Raw genomic sequence first — 26,249 nt, forward strand, 5'->3', positions numbered from 1 at the left:
CCACTATGCAAAAAAGGTGATTCATTAACTTACCTTCATAACTTATAAAAAAAATATGGAGCCAATAAAGAGCGTCTACACACACACACACACACACACACACACACACACATACATATATATATATATATATATGGGTTAGGTTTATATTTGGTAGTAATGAAGGTACAAAACTATTGAGCTGAAAATAATAACTATATCACCTCAATCTGATTCTGACCCCATAAATGTGTTCAACATGGTTTGCTTACTATCATAGCTTGGATCATGTTTTTTCTATGTAAAAATATGATTTTTTGAGCCATGAAACTTTTGTACATTGTGGGCCGTTGATTTTTGAATCCATTGAAAAACCTGCTTATATGTCACTATCACATGATTCAAAACCCATTTCCTACTATACCAACTTTGTAGATCACATCCCTAGGGTCTGACCTACAAACAACAACAACAACTACGCCTTCATCCCAAAACAATTGGGGTCGGCGATATGAACCAACAAAGAAAATCTTTCTGGGTCTTCCACATGAATCCTTCTCCTTCATTCATTCTTATCCAATGCCATGTCCTCGGTGAGGTTCAAAGCATTCATATCCTTTCTTATCACCTCCATCCATGTCTTCCTAGGCCTACCCCGACCTCTTTTAACTAATATATTTTCCCATTTCTCCATCCTTCTAACTGGAGCATCATTAGGCCTTCGTCGAATATGTCCAAACCACCGTAAACGATTCTCTCTCATCTTATTTTCAATGGGTGCAACGCCTACCTTCTTACGTATCTCCTCGTTCTGAATCTTATCTTTTATTGTATTTCCACACATCCATCTCAGCATACGCATCTCAGCTACACTCATTTTTTGAATATGATGTCTCTTGGCAGCCCAACATTCCGTACTATATAGTAAAGCGGGCCTAATAGTCGTCCTATAAAACTTTCCCTTCAACCGCAATGGCATTCTACGATCGCACAACACTCCAGTTGCACTCTTCCATTTCATCCACCCAACCTTTATCCTATGATTTACATCTCCATCAATTTCTCCATACTTTTGAATGATAGATCCCAAATATTTGAAAGAATCATCCACCGGTATTTCTTTCTCACCAAGCTTCACTACACTCCCATCTCTATTTCGTTGCTTACTAAATCGACATTCCATGTATTCTGTCTTACTTTTACTCAACTTAAAACCTCTTGCTTCCAATGTCTGTCTCCATAATTCTAACTTAGCATTAACCCCAACTCTAGACTCATCAATCAAAACAATATCATCAGCAAACAAAATACACCACGGCACATTTTCTTGAATTGATCTCGTAAGCTCATCCATCACTATAGCAAATAGGAAAGGGCTTAAAGCAGATCCTTGATGTAACACAACTGTTATAGGAAAATTGGTTGTCACCCCTCCACAAGTGCGAACATAAAGGTGATTTTTACTCAATAGTTTCATACCTCCATTAGTACCAATACACACGCATATGTATATGTATATTTATGTAAAATGTTTGATTATCATGAGATTTTGAAAACATCAGTATTCTCAGAATATCAGAAAATATCACAATTCAGCAAATTTTTCTTAAATTATTTGGTTTTATTGATATTTGCCACCTTGTTAATGTTTTTGTACAAGACACCAACAAAAAGCAGATTCCTGTTTTATATTTTTTAATATTATTTTTTATATACACACACTAACAGAGAGTAATGTGTCAAGCACAAAACTAAGAGAACAACCTTCCGACATCTGATGAACAAAAACTTCAATATGATACCTACATTCTTGACATGTTTCACCCTTATTAATAATATAACCAAGTGATGCAAAATGACAAGCAAGGTCATGTTATTTTGCTATGCTCATTGATTTGAGAGCGTTCATGCATCTTGCAAAAAAACAATAACAGTATAACAGCAGTTGATGTATGAATCACATATAAATCATAAAAACATAAATTCAATAACAATATGTTGCTTCATTAGAAAATAAAAGAAACAAAAAGAAAGGATACAGACTACATTCTGCTAATGACAGTAACACACTAAATCATGGTTAAGAGGAAGTCTGACATACAGAAGAAGCCAAATCATCAGCCTTCAAAGTTTTAGCAAGTCCAAAGTCACCTGCACACAACCTGAAGTTAGAATCAGGATGTTCACTCTACTGAAAATAGCAGGTTGGAAGAAAAAAATGCAGCTATGGAAGAGTTGTTATGGAAGCACTTACCTAGGCGAACATCCTGATCCTTAGTGAGGAATATATTTGAGCACTACAAGCCAGGGATAAACAAAATCAGCCAAATGTTCATTCATGTAATAGATGCATTTTCTAACATGTACTGTGTGCATAAATTTCTAGTTCGGCTTTGAGAAAACATGTCCATGCATCAAATATTACAATAAATAACTCTGTGATTTTGAATTTCTTATGGTTTCTGTCACAGAAACATGTTTTCTCACCTCATGCATCCTGGGTGAGACAAAATAACAACTGGAATGCCAAGACAGGATCTGGGCATGGTCAAAGCCAAGTCTAATACTTGAAAACTATTTAATTTTCAAAACTTAAATTCTTAAACAATGAATTGTACAAATTTTGAGGTAAAACTTTTGACCCCATTGACAGAATGTCATTTGCATGAATGATGAAAGTGTCACATGTAAAAAAGACATTAGAATAAACTATAAGTAGTTTATTTACAATATCTGTAAATTTCTAATAGATTAAAAACTTATACATGTACCCATGTCCAAATTTTGATAAAAACCTGCATTCATGTTCCATGTATGTCATGTCCATATTTGTGTCAATGTGCACATCCATGCCTATCTGGCATGGCTGATGACAATCTCTGCAGCTTCTATGCACAAGAAATTCAAGAACCATTTCCGGAGAACCCAAAGTTTTAAAGTTATGTTAACATTTGAAAGATCTTGTTCCCAACAAATTTACGAGTCCCATGAGATTTTGCATTATATTCTCAAAGTTAAAACTTAAAAGTAAAAGCAAGAATATTTTCCAATTCCTTTATTTTTTCTTTATTATTAAATCATACTGTGCTTTTTCTAGAGAAAATGCATGCCTGTATAAAGGCCCCCCCTGATGGCATCCCAAAAATATGTTTATTATGATACCAAAGAAATCTCATTAATGGACTGTACACACACAAAAAAAATCTCATCATTGACTCATGGATAGATCTGCCACTTTCTAAAAATGATGGAGTGCACTAAATACTATCAAACTTACGAGTCTTGATTCCCAGCTACAAACCTTGAGATCTCGATGCATAACAAAATTTGAATGCAAGTACTCCACAGCCAATAATAGTTGTGTGAGCCATTTGCACAATTTCTGACAAGTATTGACAAAAGATCATCAGTACCACTAATTGAAATTAAGGATGGACATTGGCAAGAAATAAGTCCAAGCATTAAGCATAAATGACAATCTCATTTACAATATCCTCTGGATAAATCAAGATGAGAATACCTCCTCTGGGAACAGTGCACCATTTGATCTCTTCATTAACTCGGCCCTAAAGGCAAAAGACAATTACATCACTAATAATAAATTATGATTTCGAATTAATATGATCATTTCCTGTGGTGGTAGTGAACCATTGCTGGTTGGAAGTTGCACTCACATGTCTCCGCCTTCACAATATCCTGTAATAATGCAGACATAACAACCCTACATCCATGCAAAAGCTCACATAAGCTTCCCATACAAAACTGAAATAGATACACAAGAAAAAGAAAAAGTAATTGTAAAATATAAAAGAGCAGCACCACAGCTACGGAGCTAAGAAAAGAAATGTTGTCTATGTTAAATTATGTAATCTAATCATGCAATGTAATATATATATTTTATATATATAAGGTAATACATATACATATATTAATATATATGTATATGTATCTACTTATTATATATAAAATATACATTTCTAACTGTTTAGCCGTAGGGGTAGTTTAGTGTTTTTATAACATATTCTTTTTAGAATATGTTTTTGTAATTTCCTTTTATTCTTTTTCTTTTTTCTTTTTGTTGTTTTTTGTAAAATGTGGAAAGCACCTTGGAGGGGCCCACCATCTAGTCATTGGGCCCCTTCCAATGGTCACATTTGTGACCGTTGGAAGGGGCTCCAACGGCCAGAGGTGGAGCCTCTCCAAGGACTCCACCTCTTCTATTTAAAGGGGCTCTCCCCTGTGTATTCCTCAAGCTTTTGGGATTATAGCCCAAGCTCCTTTTCAATCTTATGACTCTTGGGTATGCTTTTGCGCATTTGTGAGTTTGTGTTGTGCTTTTTGTGCACAATTGTTTCAAGTGTTCCTGTTGTGTGCATGCTATGTCACATGGGTGCGGGTGCGGGAGCGGGTGCGGGTGCGGGTGCGGGTGCGGAGATTTGGCACTTCCAAAAAACCCGGGTGCGGGGGTGCGGCAGGGGCAAAAATGTAAAAAAAAAATTATATATATATATATAAAATTTTGAAGTTTTAACAATTTAACATTTAACAATGAACATTGTCATAAACTCATAATATGATTCATCATGCATGCAGTATATCAACCTAAATATCAAATTATCAATCAAATAAGTAAAGCAATTACATAAATCGACCTAAATATCAATCAAATAAGTATGCATAAAAGAACTAAATTACATACCAAAGTATATCCTGATGAAGTAATGGATGCTAATAATTTTCTTCTTCATCATGAAATGCATCATTAGAAGGAATACTGGGCTCAGCTAAATCCATGTTTGTTACGTTGAATTCATGTTCTCCCTCGAAGTCACACTCTTCTGGGTTTACATCCCAAAATTTGGATGTTCCTTGTCTGCATTATAAACCCAATTTGAAAATGATAAATACAATACAAGTATATTTAAATGAAAACTAAGAAATAATCAAATAACTAAGAGAGCAAATTAGTACCTGTATTCATCATTGCTTCGCGAAAGTAATCGAAGATTTGAATGAACATATACTAAATCCTCTGCACGCTTGCTGGTGAGTTTATTTCTCTTCATGTTGTGGATTTGAGAATATGTGCTCCAATTTCTTTCACAACAAGATGAACTAGCAGGCTGCGATAGCAATCTTAATGCAAGACGTTGCAGAAGAGGTGTTTCCGATCCAAATGTTGACCACCATGTGATAGGATCTATATTATCTTCTTCTCTCGCGAATAATGCCGGTGCATATAATCTCGAAGATGAAAATTTTCCAAACTCTTGTGTGACTTGATGTAGAAGATGTGCTTCTGAAAAAAGTCTTGTCATACACATATTTCTATGTCTTGATAGCTCTGGGTCTAAATTTGGAGGGACACGATCAATACCACCAGCCCGCCACTTATTTGCATAATATTTTAGATTAAGAGAATGTGCCATGCAATGCAAAGGAGTGTTGCTCTTATCCCATCTTCTGACTAAAATTGAATGAATATGATTAAAAAAATCTGAATCATCCAATGCAGGATTTTTTTCTTCATGCATGAAAACTATAACTTGTATTTTTTCAATCATATTATCCCACATTTCATAAACTCTGTGAAGCATGGGCTCATCCTTATCAACTTCTCTTAACATTTCCCAAATAGGTTGCGTAAATTGAAGGAAGTATACCACTCTGTCCCAAAACTCATCATCAAGAATGAATTTCTTAATTTCTTGAGCCTTCATATCATCATCAACACGATAGAATGTCCAATTTTCATCAGTCACCATGTTAATCAAAACATTCTTCACTCTTTTAATCCTCTTCATCATCACAATGATGGACGCAAAACGTGTTTCAGCGACCTTCAACAATTTCAAATCAGAATGCCTATTAAATATAGCATTAGCACGATGGTGGTTAACAACAAAATTCCTAATGCTTTTGACATTTCTTTCTAAATCTTCAATCCATGAACATAAAGCATATGCTTGTGAATTTTCTTCTTCTTTGGGGTTGCATATGCTCTTTAGGGCTAGATTTAAGCTGTGTGCTACACAGGGAGTCCAAAAATATTAGGGTACTCACTCTCCAAACTCAACGCTGCACTTTTACAAACCGGAGCGTTGTCTGTAATGATTTGTACCACTTTCTGATCACCCACTTCTTTTATCACTTCTATAAACAATCCCTTCAAATACTCTGCATTTTTATATTCCCCAGATGCATCAACTGCTTTCAAGAATATTGGGCCACTAAGCGAACAAGCAATGAAATTGATTAATGGACGCCTTTGAATATCTGTCCATCCATCAGACACAATGGAAACTCCATTTTGCTCCCATGAATATTTTTTAATTTCTAGCAACCTCTCCACGTTTGCCCTCTCTTCTGCAAGAAGTGTGGTTCGTATTTTTTCTGAACTTGGAGGCACATAACCACTCAAATTACAATTTGCCAAGGATGTTACTAAATCCTTCCAATAAGGATTTCTAGCCGCATTAAATGGGAGTGAACCAGAATAAAAGTACCTCCCAACTTTTCTATCCAATTCTTCTCTTCCATATGTATTGAATGCTGCTTGTATCGTTCCTCTACCTCCTAGATTGACTTTTCTTTTTTTTTCAGCATCTTCTTGGTGGCTTGCAAATGGCACACTGAGTGCAGAAGAATCGGCCATTGCCTTTCTCTTCTCATATTCTTCTTGTATTTTCTTGTATTGCCTTCGCATTGCCTCATCAACTTTTCTGCAAGCTGAAATGCCATGTCCTGGTATCTTCAACAAATGAGCCTTCACTCTTGTGTAAGACCCAACAAAATCTTTTTCGCAGAGCTTGCATCGAAATCTTTTGTTTCCACCACCTCCTTCTCCAGTTTTTGCAAGTTTATCTACATGTACCCATAGTGGCCCCACATCATCAATCACACTGCAACTATCAGCAAAACTAGCAGCAGAACTCACATGTTGGGATGAGGATGACGCAAGTCCTTTCCCTTTATCCGTCATTTTTATCCTGAAAACACAAAAAAAAATACATTACAATTTTCAAATCAATTCGAAAATACAGGGAGAAGGGGGGGCTCAGCCCCTCCCCTGCCAACCCAACAAGAGAGCGAGAGCGAGGGGGGCTCGGCCCCTCCCCTGTCGACCCAAAAAAAAAAAAAAACAGATGGGGGAGGGGCTCGGCCCCTCCCCTGTCGACCCAAAAAAAAAAGATGGGGGAGGGGCTCGGCCCCTCCCCTGTCGACCCAAAAAAAAAACTGATGGGGGAGGGGCTCGGCCCCTCCCCTGTCGACCCAAAAAAAAAAAAGATGGGGGAGGGGCTCGGCCCCTCCCCTGTCGACCCAAAAAAAAAAAAGATGGGGGAGGGGCTCGGCCCCTCCCCTGTCGACCCAAAAAAAAAAAAACTGATGGGGGAGGGGCTCGGCCCCTCCCCTGTCGACCTAAAAAAAAAAGATGGGGGAGGGGCTCGGCCCCTCTCCTGTCGACCCAAAAAAAAAAAACTGATGGGGGAGGGGCTCGACCCCTCCCCTGTCGACCAAAAAAAAAAAACTGATGGGGGAGGGGCTCGGCCCCTCCCCTGTCTACCCAAAAAAAAAACTGTCGACCCAAAAAAAAAAAAGATGGGGGAGGGGCTCGGCCCCTCCCCTGTCGACCCAAAAAAAAAAAAGATGGGGGAGGGGCTCGGCCCCTCCCCTGTCGACCCAAAAAAAAGAGGTAGATGGGGGAGGGGCTCGGCCCCTCCTGTGCCGAAAAATGAGGGAGCAGGGGAGGCTCAGCCCCTCCCCTGCCGACCCAACAAGAGACCGAGAGAGGGGGGGGGGGGTGCTCGGCCCCTCCCCAGCCGACCCAAGAAGACGAGAGACATACCTGCCAGCCGAGAGGAGGAGCCGAGAGGAGGAGTCTGGGCGGCGGAGCTGGGGCGGCGATGGGAGAGCTCGAGCTCAGGGGGAGAGATAGGAGAGATTAGGGCAAAAAAAATTTTTTGCCCTAATCCTCCTCCTTTTCATCGGGGGGGGGGGGGGGGGGGAATTTTTTTCGCCCAAAAATTTGGACAAAAATGACCCTGGGTGCGTTGACCGCACCCAGGGTCGTGTTGACCGCACCCGGTGCCGCACCCGGACGCGATCCCGCGTCGCGTCGCGTCGACGCGGGTGCGGCACCTGTTTTGCCGAGTCCCTGTGACATAGTGTGCATGTGTACGCATTTGTTTCCAAGAATATTGTAATATTGCTATTAGTATCTTGTTGAAGATACTTTTACATGGTATTAGAGTTTAGTTGAAGAAGGACGTTTGTGCATTTATTTGTTTTTTGAGTGCCTCGAAAAACATGCCTTCAAGCTATTGGTGTTTGAAGTGAATAACCTTCTTTGGGCAATATTTTGATGAGAGCTCTTTTGTTAAGGAAGGCGTGAAAGTTTCTTGAGGTACATATTATTTTTCAACTTCTATCCTCTCTAATGGGCAAAAAAAAACTCTCATTTCTCTCTTGGCTTCAAATTGAATGGCTCAAACTATCATGTTTAGGCCAGAAACATGGAAGCTCAAATAAAAGGTAAAGGTCTTTGGGGATACGTTCTTGGTTCTATACCGGAACTCGAACCAAAGATTATTTTGGTAGAGAAAGGCGAAATCAAAATTCTCGAAGGAGAAGGAGAAATAAAGCTCTTGAGGAATACTCCAAGAAACATGAAGAATGGGAAAAGAAAAATTTCAAGATTCTTTCTTGGAATTTTTCAACGGTTGAAACAAAGATAAATGCCAACATTATTAAATTCAAGAAAGCATCGAAAGCTTAGCATTATCTAGAAAAAATGTACACGTCAAGAGACTTGTCACACAAGTATTATCTCCAAAAAAGGGCTTTGACCCTTCAACAAAATGAGATGTCCATAAGGGAATACTTTACGGAATTGTCGTCTATATGGGATGAACTCGCAATGCTTGAGCCTAAGTGAAGTGGAGAAGCTATTGAGCTTAGATACAAACAATTGAAAGAGGACCACTTTTTTAATTTTTTGAATGGCCTTAGACCCGAGTTCGAGCAAATTCGGTCCTCTCTCCTTTCCTCTTTCGTTTCCCCCTCTCTTGAAGATGTCATTACAAAGCTAAGTGAAGAGGAAACTCGTATGAACTTTAGCAAAAACAATTCAAGTATTCTTACTACTTCTAGTAATGAAGAAAATGAAGGCGCTAATGTCATATCAAGAAAGGGGAGCAATTTGAAAATTTATAAGCCTCTTCACTTTAAGAATCAAAACTCAATTGGTCAAGGAGTGAAGGACTATAGCAAGCTTACATGTTGTTTTTGTAAAGAATCGGGGCACATTAAACCTATATGCCCAAAATGGAAGAAAATACTTGCTATGGCCATGACATCTCAACAAGAGGAACGACCATCATCGTCAAATGGGTCTCTTTCTCTTCATCAAATTGTAGAAGCTTTGCAACCTCTTCTCAAGGGAGGAACTTCCGGAGCCGCTATGTCTATCTCTTCACCTTCCGGTAAAATATCTTGGCTTTTAGATTCCGACGCATCTTTTCATATGACTCCAAGTGTTTGCTCCCTTTCCGAATTTTCTAAAAATCCTCTTCCATCTTTTGTCTCAACGACGGATGGTACACCTCTTGAAATTAAAGGAATAGGAAATTTTGAAAAATAAGTTTTTTTTATCCCTACAATTCGTCTTATACCAAAACTAAATTTAAATTTACTTTCGGTCTCTCAACTCTCGGATCATGGTTGTGATGTATAATTCACTTCTGATAAATGTTGGATTCAGGATCGCCAGTCCGAGAGATTAATTGAGGAAGGCTCTAGGAGAGGCGAACTCTACTACGTTGACTTTCTTCAAGTTCACAAGAATCAATTTTGTAATGTTGTTCAAAACAAAGATATTCATGTATGGCATAAGAGACTGGGACATCCCAACATTGTTAAAATTTCTTATTTGCCTTTTATTAAACATCTTTGTAAATGAGATTTTGTTTGTAATGATTGTATTCTTGGGAAAATTAAAAGTCTACCTTTTTTTCAAAGATCCATGTTTTCAACAAAGTCCTTTGAAATTGTTCATTCCAATGTATGGGGACCTGCTCGTGTGATATCTAAAGGAGGATTCTCGTATTATGTTATTTTCGTGGATGATTACACTAGGTTTTGTTGGATATACTTTCTTAAACATAAACACGAAGTTTTTTTAATGTTTAAAAGGTTTTATATGATGATTTTAAATCAATTTAATGAAAGTTTAAAAATTCTTAGGTTTGACTCTGGTGGTGAATACCTTTCAAATGAATTCAAAAGTTACCTTGAAAGCTATGGTATTATCCATCATAAATCTTGCACGAAAACCCCACAACAAAATGGGTTAGCCGAACAGAAGCATATGCATATTATTGAAACAACTAGAACCTTGCTCATTTCGCAAAACATTCCAAAGAAACTATGGGCTGAAGCCGCCCTTACCTCGGTATATTTCATAAATAGACTTCCATCGAAGAATTTGAGTAAAATTTCTCCTTTTGAAAAGTTGCATGAAAAAGAACCTGATTACAGCAGGTTAAGGGTGTTTGGATGTAAGTGCTTTGTCCTTACATATAAAAATGATAAGCTTTTCCCAAAGACCATTCTGTGTGCCTTTCTTGATTATTCTGAAACCCAGAAGGGTTTTCAATGTTATGACATTAAAAATGACAAACTTTATGTTTCCAGAAATGTGATTTTTTTGGAAAATCTTAGTGGTTTTGAAAGTCCGGAATTACATAATGAAAATGTTGATTATTCTTTTTTGTTTGAACTATTAGCCAAAGATGATCATTTTAGTGATGATGAGTCAAATCAGAATGACTCAAGTGATATTGATATTGAGGAAATCATTTCTCCGCTTTACTCCTCTCACCAATCTATTGATGAAGGGCCATCTAGAGATCCCATCAATTATACTCATAGAAATAGGAGCACTTTTAGAAGTGCTCTTGAAAGATATGATGATAGTCAGACTATTCCTCAAGGTGTAGAAAATCAAGGTGAGGGTATTTCTTATCTCAAACTAAGCTTGCTTTTGAGATCATTGACAGGTAAAGTATTATAGATGAAAAGGTTTGTGAAACTCCTGTCATAGTGGGAACTAAAACGAAGATTGATGATGGTGTTCCTCTTTCGGATCTTACTCCCTATATACAGCTTGTAGAATCATTGATGTATCTGAGTATTACCAAACAGTTTCAGCATGCACCAACATCCATCAACATGAATGCTATCTTACGAGTCGTAAGATACATTAAGGGTACTCTAAACAAGGGAGTTTTTTTATCCTCTTCGTCTGATTTAAAGTTAATTGCTTATACTGACTCTGATTGAGGAGATAACCCAAATAATTGTCACTCCACCACTGGTTTTTGTGTGTTCTTAGAAGATTCGCTAATTTCATGAAGATACAAGAAACATCAAAAAGTGTCTCTACCATCAACTGAAGTCGAATATCGTGCCATGACAACTACTACCATGGAAATTGTATGGATTCATCAGTTGCTGGAAGATATGGGGATCACAATCAAAGGACCTACCAAGCTATGCTGTGACAATAAAAGTGCAATTTATATTGCTAAGAATCACACTTTTCATGAGCGGACCAAACACATAGAGATAGATTGTCACTATGTTCGTGAGGCGTACCTCAAAGGAGTCATTGACCTTCCATATGTCACGTCAGAATATCAGTTGGCGGATTTCTTCACCAAAGCTTTGTGTGCTCCGCGCTTCAACTTCCTTCTTAGCAAACTCTCGGTCATAATGCCCTAAGTTTGAGGGGGGGTGTTAAATTATGTAATCTAATCATGCAATGTAATATATATATATAAGGTAATGCATATACATATATTAATATATATATATATGTATCTACTTATTATATATATAAAATATATATTTCTAACTATTTAATCGTAGGGGTAGTTTAATCTTTTTATAACATATTCTTTTTAGAATATGTTTTTGTAATTTCCTTTTATTCTTTTTCTTTTTTCTTTTTGTTGCTTTTTGTAAAAGGTGGAAAGCACCTTGGAGGGGCCCACCATCTACTCATTGGGCCCCTTCTAACGGTCACATTTGTGACCGTTGGAAGGGGCTCCAACGGCTAGAGGTGGAGCCTCTCCAAGGACTCCACCTCCTCTATTTAAAGGGGCTCTCCCCTTGTGTATTCCTCAAGCTTTTGAGATTATAGCCGAAGCTTCTTTTCAATCTTATGACTCTTGGGTATGCTTTTGCGCATTTGTGAGTTTGTGTTGTGCTTTTTGTGCCCAAGTATTTCAAGTGTTCCTGTTGTGCGTATGTATATGCATTTGTTTCCAAGAATCTATGTCACAGGGACTCGGCTAGCAGTGTGCCACACCCGCGTCGACGCGGGTGCGGCACCGGGTGCATTGATTGCACCCAGGGTTATTTTGGTTCATTTTTTTTGGTTTTTAAAAAAAAAACAAATTTTTGCCCTATGAAATGGGCTGCGGAATTTTAAAAAAAAATTGGGGGGGGGGGGGGGGGGGGGGGGGCGCTGCCCCCCTATAACCCCGCGTCAGGGGCGGGCCCCCTGGACCCCCGCCCACTGACCGTGCAGCGGGACCCGCGCCGGGGGGACCCCCCTTATATATATATATATTTACATTTTTGCCCCTGCCGCACCCCCGCACCCAGGTTTTTTGGAAGTGCCGAATCCCCGCACCCGCACCCACACCCATGTGACATAGCCAAGAATATTGTAATATTGCTATTAGTATCTTGTTGAAGATAATTTTAGAGTCTATTCCCAACAATTCAAATTTTATTACACTTATGATGTTATTTGAATATCTGCTCCCTCCTCTCTACAGTCTATGCAAATTAGAAATTCCCAAGAATAGTTGAATGAGACAAGCCATCTCAGCGTCCTTAATCCCTATCCCAGATCGGGAAACCATAGATAAATGGTACACATGGTTTGCAAACAATATCAGATAGTTCTGGCACTATACATGCATAGCGTGCTTTTACCGTTACATTTTCTCAAACATTTACTAGGGGTTCCTTTCAAGTTCTTGTTTGCTTCCTTGCTATTATGAGAGCATTATATCATCCACAAGCATACATCATGGGACATATTCTTATACTGCAATGTCTCACCTACGATTACTGCAACTAAGCATTGCCAAAGCAAGCTCAGTAGTTGCTTAGTTGACTGGAAACCCCTTGGTACCTAGTCAACCCTGATTCTGTTGACTAATTTCAAGGAAATTATGAGACCAACTAGCTGCTAATTGCCTAGATTGTTTTCTAGTAGTACTTAGTTCTTGTGCAGACACGATATGATGGTTTTATGTTGGTATTTTCAGGTTTCATTCTGAATTTAATCAATTGTTATATTCTATTATTTAATTGAAAAAGTACCTTTTAACAATTTTCACCTATTCACGACTATGAGTAGTGTCATGCTTGCAGCCTAGACAAGCATGTGGCATTCAGCACAATCTATCCTCTAGGCTGAACAATCCTTAATTCATGTATTTTTCTTATTATACACATGCTGGCAGAATCACTGATTTTTTGGCCTTTTGATGCGTCCCTTGCTTAGTGATGAAACAATTGATTGATGACGCAGCCTGCATATACAATATATGTTTTGGTGCTAAGGCCACTTGTATGGCTGCTAATTGTAATACTGGACAGTAGTTGCCTGCTGTAGAATGAATGTCTCTTCCATCGTGTTCCACTTTTTCTCGGCAATGTTGTGCACAGTATGGTTAATTTGCTTATGTAACCACTTATGCTTGCTATTGTTAAGATCAATGTACTCTTTTGTGTGTATATATATATATATGTATGTATATTGTTTGTACATATACATGCATATATTTGAATATATTATATATATATAGATAGGGGACTATTAAAATGTATCTAATATATATATATATATATATATATATAGTATATTACATCAATACCCCATAGGGGTATTTTTGTAATTTCACATAGTTGTTTTAGAAAACAACTATTTTCGAATTTCATAAAATGTAATTTTCTTTTTTTATTTTTTAGAATTCTTTTTTGTATTTTTTGAGGACTAAAAGGGGCTCCAACCATAGAGTCGTTGGAGCCCCCAACGGTCACAAATGTGACCGTTGGGGGCTCCCAACGACTCTATGGGAGCCCCCTTTTGGCTCTCCTTTTGAGGCCCTTTGGCCCTCCTTTTTCCTCCTCTCCCTCTTGTATAAATAGGGGTGAACCCCTTGTGTATTTTTCATTCTTGAGAGCTTTCTCTCTTCTCAATAAGAAGCTTTGTATATTGTTGCCTTCTTAAAGGCTTGTGCTTGTATTGTCCCTTTGTTGACTTGTGATATTGTCTCTTTTATTCATTGTTGTAAGTGCTTGTATGCACTCTTTATATTTCCGCAATATCTCATTACATGGTATCAGAGCCACTCGATTCTTGAAGGAAAGGTGTGGTTCGTGTATCTCATATTTAGTGGACATCTTCTCACTTCTTGGCAACATCATGGAGACAAAGATTGACCTATCTTTCAAGCTTAATGGAAAGAATTATATGATGTGGGCATCGGCAATGGAAAATAATCTCAAAGGAAAGAAGCTTTAGGGTTTTGTCATGGGGACCGTTCCGGAACCAAAGCTTATGCTCACGAAGATGGAAGAAGGTCAAGAAAAGGCTCTTGAGGGAGATGCTTGCCTCAAGGCCATTGAAAGTCATCAAAAGAAAGTGGAAGATTGGGAAAGCAATCACACAAAAATCCTTGCGTGGTTTATGAACAATGTGGAGCTTAAGGTATGTACTAATATAGCTAAATTTCGTAGAGCCAATGAGGCTTGGTCCTTTATGAGGGGTATGTATACCCAAAAAGATCTTGCAAGAGCATACTTCTTGCAAGAAAAGATTAGAACCACCAAGCAAGGTGATTCTAGCATTCAAGACTATTATAGTGCCCTAAACCCACTATGGGATAAATTGGCTCTCTTGGAGCCAAAATGGGTTTCTATGAAAGATATTGATTTAAGGCAAAAACAAATGGAACAAGAGCGATTGTTTCAATTTCTTTTTGGGCTACGTCCCGAATTTGAGCAAGTGAGATCTTCACTTCTCCATAGATCTATTTTTCCTCCTATTGAGGATGCTATTGCCGAAATCACTTAAGAGGAGACAAGGCTTGGCATGAGTAAGCATGTTGATGAAGTCCTTGCCGTATCAAAACCGAGTAACAATGTTAGAACCTATAAGCCTCCTCATTTTGGGAAACAAGGAAACTACAATGGAGGAAGAAAAATGATTGTTTGTCATTATTGCAATGAGCCGGGTCACATTAGACCCACTTGTCCAAAGCTTATTGGAACCTTCAAGCCTAAAGTGGCCACTCTTGAAGAAACCACCACCAAGGAAGATGAAGGCAAGAACAATGACATTAAAGAAACTCTTGGACAAATATCTATGGCTCTCCAACAAATGCTAAAAGTTTCTTCCTCCACATCGGGTGCGGCTATTGCTTCATCATCATCACCCGGTACGTATTCTTGGATCCTTGACTCTGGAGCTTCTTTTCATATGACCCCTCATGAAAATGCACTTAGTGATGTTTGCACCAATTCAAATGACTCTTGTGTCTCTACGGCCGATGAAACTTTTTTTAAAATTTCAAGTATTGGCTCTTTTAAAGATTCACAAAATTTTTGTGTTCCAAAAGTAAGAGTTGTTCCCAAACTAAATTTAAACCTATTTTCGGTTTCTCAAATTGCCGACCATGGATGTGAAATATCTTTCTCATCTAATGGTTGCTTTGTGCAGGATCTCCTGTCCGGGAAGCGGATTGGGCAAGGTCATAGAAAGGGAGACCTCTATTATATGGACCATCTTGATCTCCCTACAAACTTTTTTTGTTCTTATGTCCAAGAAAAAAACATGGAAACTTGGCATAAAAGACTTGGTCATCCAAGTTATTCCAAAATGTATCTCTTTCCTTTTGAAAACAAATTTTGTAAGGAAAAAGAAATTAATTGCAAAGATTGCATTTTTTGAAAAATGAAGTCTATTCCATTTCCAACTAGAACTTTTCTCTCATCAAGGCCTTTTGAATTGGTGCATTCGGATGTTTGGGGGCCTTCTCCGGTTATGTCTAAAGGGGGCTATTCATATTATGTTACGTTTATTGATGACTTTACTCGGTATGTTTGGGTTTATTTCCTTAGTCATAAGTCGGAAGTATTTACTTTCTTTAAAGACTTTCATAAAAAGGTTCAAAATCAATTTCAAAGTAACATATCTATTTTAAGATCCGATTCCGGTGGCGAATACTTATCTCACGAATTCCAAAGCTATTTAACCCAAAATGGCATTTGCCATCAAAAGTCATGTCCTAGGACTCCTCAACAAAATGGCCTAGCGGAAAGGAAACATAGGCACATTATAGAAACCGCTAGAACATTACTTGTTTCTAGGAATATTCCAAAGAAGTTTTAGGCCGAAGTCGTTCTAACCTCAACCTATCTAATCAATAGAATGCCCTCTTCTAAGTTAAAAAATGTTTCTCCCTATGAAAAACTCTTTAAATTTTCACCCGATTTCAATCGTCTTCGTATTTTTTGTTGCAAATGTTTTGTCCTACTACATAAAAGGGATAAGTTATCTCCAAAAGCTATTGAATGTGTTTTTTTGAGATATGGTGAAAATAAAAAAGGGTATAGATGTTATGATTTTAAGAATGATAAACTATATATTTCAAAAGATGTAACATTTCTAGAAGAAGAAAATGGTTTTGATAAAATAGAAGAAACAAATGAAATTGATTATGTATTCTTATATGATCTTATTGATGACATACAAGAAGATTTTTTTGAAAACATAGACGATACTCGTGAGGTATCCCCTCTTGACATAACACTCTCAAATGATAATGATTCAAATATAAATGTTCATGATAGTGATACCAATATAAATGTTTACTCAAGAAGAAATCAAGAAAATCTTATTAGTCCCCTCGAAAAATACTCTCAAATTTCTAAATCCACTGAGGAACCACAAGTTAGGCATTCTTCTAGAATATCAATACCCCCAAATAGGTTTGTATCCTATGATTCCTTAACTCCCAACTATCGGGCATGTCTAATAACCCTACATTCTTATTTTGAACCGGCCCACTATAATCAAGTTAAATCTATACCTCATTGGGTTGAAGCAATGCAAGTTGAACTAAATGCTTTAAAAAAGGCCAATACTTGAGAAATAGTTAATCTACCCTCACACAAAAACCTATTGGTTGTCGCTGGGTCTTCAAAGTTAAAACTAAAAGCGATGACTCTTTAGAACGATATAAAGCTAGATTAGTTGCTAAGGGATACTCCCAAGAATATGGCATTGATTACGAAGAAACATTCGCTCCCGTAGCTCGAATGACTAGTGTCAGGACCTTAATAGCTGTCGCATCAACCAAAAAATGGCCTATTTATCAACTTGACGTAAAAAATGTCTTTTTAAATGGAAGTTTAAGTGAAGAAGTTTATATGGATCCGCCACCCGGAATAAATATTAAGCAAGGTCAAACACTTCGGCTTTTGAAGGCCTTGTATGGTCTTAAACAAGCCCCTAAGGCTTGGTATGATCGTTTCAGTGATATTATGATAAAGTTAGGATTTCACTCTTGTTATACTGACACTGCTCTTTTTGTTAAACGTGCAGGTTCTAGTATCGTAATTTTGTTGTTTTATGTTGATGATATGATTATCACTGAGAATGATCAAAGTAATATTATCAATGTTAAAAATATGTTAAAAGATAATTTTGATATGTCTGACTTAGGTTTTCTCAGATATTTTCTTGTCATTGAGGTTGCATATTCCCCTAGAGGATATATTTTGTCACAGATGAAGCTTGTTGCAGATATATGTTCTAAGTCTGGGATTTCTGATGATAAGAAAGTAGAGACTCCCGAGATTATTAATGCCAAATTGTGGTTAGAGGATGGGGTTCTTCTGGAAGATCTCACACCTTACAGACAACTCATTGGGTCTCTTACCTATTTAACCATCACCAGACCAGATATCACTCATGCGGTTCACTCAGTTAGTCAATTTCAGCATGCTCCTACAACTGTGCATATGAGTGCTGTTCTCCGAATCATCCGCTACATTCGGAATACTATCAATAAAGGGTTATTTCTATCCTCCTCTTCTTCCTTGAATCTTCTTGCTTATACTGATGCGGATTGGGGAGGTAATCGCAATGATCGAGTCTCAACTACTGGTTTTTGTGTCTTTTTAGGGGACTCTTTGATTGCCTGGCGATGCAAGAAGCAGCAGAAAGTTTCACTATCATCCACTGAAGCTGAGTACCGGGCTATGGCAACCACGACAATGGAACTTGTATGGCTTCGCAGTTTGCTTAAAGATATGGGAGTTGATATTACCGAAGCCTCAAAGCTACGTTGCGACAACAAGAGTGTCATCTACATTGCGAGCAATCATACTTTTCATGAACGTACAAAACATATCGAAATGGATTGCCACTATGTTCGTGACGAATTCTTACGAGGAACTATTGCTCTGCCATATGTCACTTTAGAATAGGGGTGGCAATTTCTGACACGACCCGCCAACCCGCCTCTTAGGCGGGTTCGGGTTGGGCTTAAGCCAACCCGTTTAATAAACGGGTCGACCCGTGTAACCCGTTTATTAATCAGGTCGGGTTCGGGTTGGGGGTATGCCAACCCGCCAACCCGTTTAATAAACGGGTTAGGTGGGTGGGTCGACCCGCCAACCGGACCCGCCAACCCGGCTCCCAACCCGACCCGTCAACCCGCCAACCTGCCAACCCGATCCATCAACCCGCCAACCCGACCCGCGAACCTGAAAACCTGTTTACCCGACCCAACCCATTTATTAAATGGGTTGGCGGGTCGTGTCGGGTTACCCGTTTATTAAACGGGTCGGGTTCGTGTTTGCCACAGCCGACCCGTTTAATAAACGGGTCGGGTTCGGGTTGAGGTATGCTGACACGCCAACCCGACCCGATTGCCACCCCTACTTCAGAATATCAGTTGGCGGACTTCTTCACTAAAGCTCTTCCGGCTCCTCGCTTCATGTTTCTTCTTGGCAAACTTTCCGTCATTTCCCCGTAAAGTTTGAGGGGGGTGTTAAAATGTATCTATATATATATATATATATATATATATATATATATATATATATATATATATATATATATATATATATATATATATATATATATATACTGTATATTACATCAATACCCCATAGGGGTATTTTTGTAATTTCACATAGTTGTTTTAGAAAACAACTATTTTCGAATTTTATAAAATGTAATTTTCTTTTTTTATTTTTTAGAATTCTTTTTTGTATTTTTTGAGGACTAAAAGGGGCGCCAACCATAGAGTCGTTGGAGCCCCCAACGGTCACAAATGTGATCGTTGGGGGCTCCCAACGACTCTATGGGAGCCCCCTTTTGGCTCTCCTTTTGAGGCCCTTTGACCCTCATTTTTCCTCCTCTCCCTCTTGTATAAATAGGGGTGAACCCCTTGTGTATTTTTCATTCTTGAGAGCTTTCTCTCTTCTCAATAAGAGGCTTTGTATATTGTTGCCTTCTTAAAGGCTTGTGCTTGTATTGTCCCTTTGTGGACTTGTGATATTGTCTCTTTTATTCATTGTTGTAAGTGCTTGTATGCACTCTTTATATTTCCGCAATATCTCATTACAGGGACTAAGTCAAATGAGTTAACTTAGTCCCAACGGCTAGAGTTTGTTTGACTGGGCTCCCAACGGCTAGAATTCTAGCCATTGGGAGGTCTCTCCCTTTTGTTATTTGAGAGGACTTCTTCCCTCTTTTCCTTTACTTATTCCTCTCCTTCTCCTCTATAAAAAGGGATGTGTGTGCATGTGTAAGAGTATGAGAGTGATGGGTAGTATTAGGTTTGCGTGTTGAGTGTATTTGTAGTGAGGTTTATATGTATTTTTTCCTTCTTATTTTTAGTGTCCATTATAACTACAGTTGTTCAATCACCAATATAATTTTCCGTTATTCATTTACTTTTTCATGTATCTTTTTAATGTTTTTATCCAAATATTTTATGTTCTTGGAGTCCATTATGGATTGTATTGGGATCCATGTCATTTCATGACAGCTATCACACATTTGCTATCATTTCTTCCTTCATGCATGATTCTTGTAACCTGTGTTTTTTTTTTACCACTTTTCACAGTGCTACGTCAGAGCAAACTTAAACTTGTCCCAACTCTAATTGAAGCAAACTATCCCTTTACACAGCTCTTATATGTGTTCCACCCCCGAAAGCATGTGTCAAAAATCTCAACCCAGACTATTTGGAATTCTTCTTTCCTTCATGATTCTGGTCATCTGTGCTTTTGTAACCACTTCTCATGGTACTATACTAGACTATGTCACACGGACTCGGCTAGGGGGTTGACGCACCCGCGTTGACACGCCCCAACACGGGTGCGGACACGGGTGCAGCTTCGGACACGGGGTGGACACGGTCAACCAAGTGTCGGACTCGGTCAACGCACTGGGATCGAGTCCGTCCACATTTTAGACTCGGTCAACTTTGACCGAGTCTATTTTTATCCATTTTTAAGGCAAAAAACTAAAAAAAATTGATTATATATATATATAGCCGAGTCTTATTATTGTTATATATATAGCCGTGTCCACTAATGGGCACAACTTTGATCGAGTCTTATATATATATATATATATATATATATATATATATATATATATATATATATATATATATATATATATATATATATATATATATAACCGTGTCCCCATTTCCAAAAATTTTGAAATTGCTCCGCACCCGTACCCGCACCCATGTGACATAGATAGTAGAGCTAACATAAGCTTCCCAACTCTAACTGAAGCAAAATAGTGGCTTCACATATAGGTATCACACTTGTTCCACCCTCAAGTCCTTGTGTCAAAAAGTCTCAACATCACCTATTTGTAATGTTTTTCCTCCCAAGGTTCTACGTAAATGACTTGGCTTAACACCAAGCCTAACACAGATCAATAAAAACAAGATACAAATTTCTCTTTAATAAATTTTCACGTACTTAACAGAAAACAACATTAGCTGTTGACTTTCTTTGTTAAAATCACATTGGTTTGCAATGACGTTTAATTCTCTTCATACCTGTTGCTTTATTTGTCTTTACCAAAGGTTACAAGTTCAACACAATTAGTTGTCATGATTTTAGTGCTCCCATATCTAATGGAGAGGATCCCATTCATGACGCATTTTTTTGGTCAACATCCTATTTAGTAATCAAGTTAACCAGCAAACTCTTTTTTTGTTCAATAAAATCTACAACTCAATTGGTACGCCAATCAAGAATGCCTTATTTCTCTTTCGCCTTTGCCAAAGCTATTGGCTTCTCTGTACTTCAAGCTTTTTATCATGTCAATCACTCATAATGACTACAAGTACCACTCTGATATGCATCTCATCTCTCAGCAAGTTCCATCTCACCTGCAATTCATTGCATTTGGTCCACACCACCCATTATCTAGGAAAGATTCCACCATATAGCTTGTTTAGAGTCAATATTTACCAGGTCCTCGGTTCAGTAAAGTCCTTACATTTCGAGAGTAACACTCCACTGGGACACATATGGATCTACTAATAAATTCAGAAAGTGGGGAAGTCATTCGAGGCAAAGAATCACAATGATGAAAGGAAGCACTCATTAGTTTGCATAAGATGACCAAGAAACTACAGCATCAGTTATGTTCATTAGTTAATTGATAATCATCCACAAAGTTAATCTAAACTATGATGCTCAAACACAATGTGCACATACACGGCAACAAGATATTGCATTATAAAAAGCCCTGATCTACTTGGAGTTCCACAAGATTTTTATACCTTCTCTACCCACGCTTCTTTGAATTCCACAATATAGGGATGTTGAATACGTGCAATGAGAGCCATCTATCAACACACAAATGACAACCACAATAAAGGAATACAAACAATAGCGATTATGATGAATAAACAGTAAACGTGCCTTATATAATTATGCCTTACTTCCTGATGAGCTGACCTTCGGCACCGATCAGTTTGACGTGCTAGACGAATTTTCTTTAAAACATACCTGAAATTCAAAATTCAGAAAACAACCTATAAACTTAAAGAGGAGGAAGAAATAGAAATAAAATGAAACGAGCAAGAGATCAAAATGGAAACACCGACTTCTTCTTCTCTGCTCTGTGATTCACAAGGATTGCTGCTCCAAATGCTCCCCTGCCTATCTGTTCCATTATCTCATACTGATCCATTCTCGATTCCATGATGCCAATCAATAGCAGACCCAGAATTTAAATAGAGGATGAATTTCTTATAGAAATCGAGATGAGATTGCAGGAACTCTTTGAATTCTCAAAGAGAAAAAACAGACTTCCTTTAGAATTGCACGAATGCGTAACATCTATCTGAAGACAGTACCTTCGGTCCAATTACACGCTAAAACACCAAATGAAATATTCAAAATTCTCAAAATGAACAAGAATTCCACTGAAACTGCTAGAAACCACACATGAGAAACGCCGATTTCTTCTACATGTGCTCAGGTTTACAAAATCTGCCCCGAACCCCCAATCCCACCACAAAATCCTCAATTCAACGCCAGATTCCACCCCGAAAGCAATCGCTTTATTCTAAACAGCGAAAACACCCCCCCTCATAACTCTGCCTCAGTTCGCTCTGAAACGCCTGGATCGCCGAAATCTCCACACGGGAAACACATTCCCTCCGAGACCCGCAATAAAACAGAAACTACACGAGTGGTGAACCCTCGCCAAAAACGCAGGCACTGTCGGAAACTCCCAAAACTCTTCAAACAACCTGCTAAAAACTCGAACTCCGATAGCGATCAGCCGAAACTGATCAATTTCGTACCAGACGCAAACTCGTCACCGCGATAACCCAAATCCCCGATCCAGAATGCCCGGAATCAATGAATCCCCTCCCTAAACGCAAACTTTGCAAGCTCGTTACCGCGGGAAGACGGCGAAGAAATGCAATCAATACCTTCGCATTCCTTCGATCCCTTTCTTCCCAGAGCAATTTGCTACCGTGAAGAGAGAGAGAGAGAGAGAGAGAGAGAGAGAGAGAGAGAGAGAGATCTGAGCTTGGTTTCTGGTCGTCAGTTGAGAACCAGTAAAGGATGGGTTGAGCCAGAGCGTCTTTGTGCTGATTGCTGCCTCCCACGCCGACACTTTCAGCTGCTTGCTCTCTCTCTCGGACGTACCCTTCAATTCCGTTCTCTCTCTTGCTGGCCAACTCTTGGAGTGAGTAACCGTCTTAATGTGGCCACTCTCAGTCTCACCAGTGTCATGAGTACACTACCTTTGAGTCAAAACCACGTTTCCATTTTTTCTTCTTTTCATGTCAAGGACGAGCGTGAGCTTCGTTGAAAGATATCATGGATCCTCCTCTTGTAAATTACCAAATTAACCATGTAAACGGGTCGGATGTGCTACATAAACGGATTTGCTCCATGAGTATCCGTGTTCAAATGCCAATATGAGACAGACAGTCCGAAACCAAATAGGTCGGCTTCCGTAATGCCTATATCTGACCATTTACATTCCTATGACTAGGGATGCACAACCAGTTCGAGCTTCTCGGGCTCTGATCGTCTCATGAATGAGCCGAGTTTGAATTGTGCTACGAGACTCGACCCAGCAAATGAGTTGAGCTTGGCCAACCGGGCTCGATAAAGCTCGACTCGTATTATATTTTATATAATATAAAATATAATATATATATTAATAAAAAAAACGCTCTCCACCCAGCCTCAAGCCCCTGCCCACCTGCCTTGATCGCCCTCCACCCTGCCTCGGCCCCCTTCCCTCTCTCTCTATTAAGCCCTGGTCGACCAATAACTATCCTCCGAACTACCCTTTCATCAGGAATCACCACCAAGCCCACCACCACCCCCTTTCATTGGCATTGTTGAGGGGCGCCATCATCACCCCCTTCCACCAAAGATCGCCACCACCACCACCACTTTTTTGTTTCCACCACTACCCGTTGAAGATTGACACCGTTACCTTTCTGTCTTTGATCAAAAAATAAGTTTTTCTTATCCCTCTCTTTTTTTTCTTTCTTTTTCATTCATCTCTTTATTTATATATCACTCTTCCTACATGGCTTCCTTTTACTTCTTCTTTTTCTCTCGCTTGACTGGGCTCGAGCTTTGAGATAAGCACCATTTTACGTGTAGACGAGCCTAAGCTTGAACATGCCAAGCTCTGCTCATGTGCATCCCTACCTATGACCACTAATGTCAATACATTAGGAATCATACTGTGACCCGATTTAAAGGAAATTAGGTGTTTATAGATACTAAGAGTGCTTTGGCAGCCCATGAAGCTTAAAACACCATGCTTCCTTTCAAAAGAAAAATAAAGTGTGGAGTCTCAATCGTGAAAAGTAATCTTTATGTCTTTCTCCTGCTCTTTAACTCCAAATCTGAATTCAAATCCAAATTATTGTATACTAGTTAGGGTCGGGCAAAAAGTAGTCCGGCAACGAGAGAAAGATCCATCTCCCCAATAAGGAGTGTGGAATTTTGGATGGGGTCCAAACACATTGGCGTAGAGTGAAAGCATGTGTCAGAGTAGGCCATGTGGTGCGCGTCGAGAGAGGTGCATCGCATAACACCAATGAGCGTTCCACTTCCACTGCTCCCCTCCCCGTCCCGCCCATCCATGTGCCCCCATATATATTAATTATTAAAGGTTTCAGCACCACGCTCGTGCCACTTCTTTTCAAGAGACCAGGACACGGACACGACCCTGAAACCTGTCCGACTTGGTCCGGTCTCGGGCTAGTCGGTTAGGTCGAGTTGGGGTCTATTTTGTTCAGTGGTGTGGTTTTGAAAATGTCTGAATTAAATGGGTTTGTTAAGTTTTTTTTTTGTTTTTTTATATCTTAGGGCATTAGGGTCATGAATTATTCTTTGTAATGTTACTAGTACTTTGAGAGTCTCTGCAATGTTACTACTTAGTCATCAACTGAAGTGTTATAAAACGTGGTAACCAGTATCAATGATATTTTGATATCATTAAGCGGTAAAATCTTGATAATTTTGTGACGTTTTTAGTAAAATAAAAATATCACAATTTATTGCAATATTATTTTGACATTAACACAACTGTAATTGTTTTAACATTTTGCTGTGCATATTTCCTTTAAATTTAAAATATTACATACGCTAACAGTTTTTTTGGAGATTTTCTAATGATGAGGTTTTTAACCTATTGTTATATTTTTTTCCCTTAAATGATAAATTCGTGGTACCAAGATTTGCGACATTGAGATAAAATAAGGATATAGAGAAGATTTCTCCATATTTTCTTCGGGACCCATTCTTGTTTCTTAGTCTCTGTAGAAAACTCTATTTGTGTTACTTATGAGGGCTCTGCCCTCTTGGTAAGAGGCAACCGACTTAATATGTGATGGTCATAGTTCGAAACTCAAATTGAGGCATCCCTTGCTGCAAGGTCAAATCTAGGTATACTCTACGATAGGCAAGGGGGATCTCAAGGGTTTTACCAACCAAAGGTCTGCCAATGGACAGTCACTGACCGACAGACCCCCTAAAAAAAAAAAAACCAAAATAAGAACTTAATTTTGTCGCATTAGTTGCTATAATTGAAATCAAGTTGTGTCTTGCTTGTAATAAGAGCTAGTTGAATGAATTAGAATCGGATAACACCAAGTTCGGTTTGCACCAGGACTCAGTTAAGCTAATTGAATTCTCACTGAGCCAACCATCATGCTACGTCCATGCTTGGAGTTGGCTGATTGGTCCAAGTTAAGTTGGTCTACTTTGTACAATGCTTGGTAGGTCAACATATGTGGTCCAAGCATGTGCTCCAGATCAAGCAGTAAATGCCATTAGTATTGCAATTAAAACTGGTTCTTACATTTGTCTTACAAATTCATAGCAAGAACATAAAGCTTCATGTTCAAATAATATGAAGGCCAGGATAGCCTTTTGGAAAATGACAAAATGAGATGGACTCGGTAGGTCAATACAACAGACCTAATAATATCCATTATGTTAGCAAGTGGGCCACAACATTTGTATCATATGTGTCCAATCTACATTTTTTTATTTTAATATTGTTGATGGTATCTACTATGATAATCATTGGCATACACACCCTGGATTTTTGGCAAGCATTTCTAATTGGATCATCTACATCTGAC

The 26,249-nt window shown here is 38.6% G+C and overlaps 1 protein-coding gene across 1 annotated transcript in view; it reads right to left on the reverse strand.

The window, feature by feature from the left end:
- LOC149837905 (serine/threonine-protein kinase Nek5-like) overlaps positions 1-22,719 on the reverse strand; it is a 28,520-nt gene extending 5,801 nt beyond the window's left edge. Inside the window, exons 1-8 of the mRNA XM_090006267.1 lie at positions 22,221-22,719; positions 22,056-22,122; positions 21,894-21,959; positions 3,654-3,700; positions 3,500-3,545; positions 3,281-3,361; positions 2,234-2,276; positions 2,081-2,130 (exon numbers count right to left, since the gene is read on the reverse strand). Of these exons, the coding sequence (XP_089862393.1) occupies positions 2,081-2,130; positions 2,234-2,276; positions 3,281-3,361; positions 3,500-3,545; positions 3,654-3,700; positions 21,894-21,959; positions 22,056-22,122; positions 22,221-22,318 (498 nt within the window). The 5' untranslated portion in view covers positions 22,319-22,719. The remainder of the gene's footprint in view (positions 1-2,080; positions 2,131-2,233; positions 2,277-3,280; positions 3,362-3,499; positions 3,546-3,653; positions 3,701-21,893; positions 21,960-22,055; positions 22,123-22,220) is intronic.
- Positions 22,720-26,249: the final 3,530 nt, after the last annotated feature.

This window comes from Nuphar pumila, chromosome 5 (assembly GCF_984573655.1).
Source record: "Nuphar pumila chromosome 5, dmNupPumi1.hap1.1, whole genome shotgun sequence".
Lineage (NCBI taxonomy): Eukaryota > Viridiplantae > Streptophyta > Magnoliopsida > Nymphaeales > Nymphaeaceae > Nuphar > Nuphar pumila.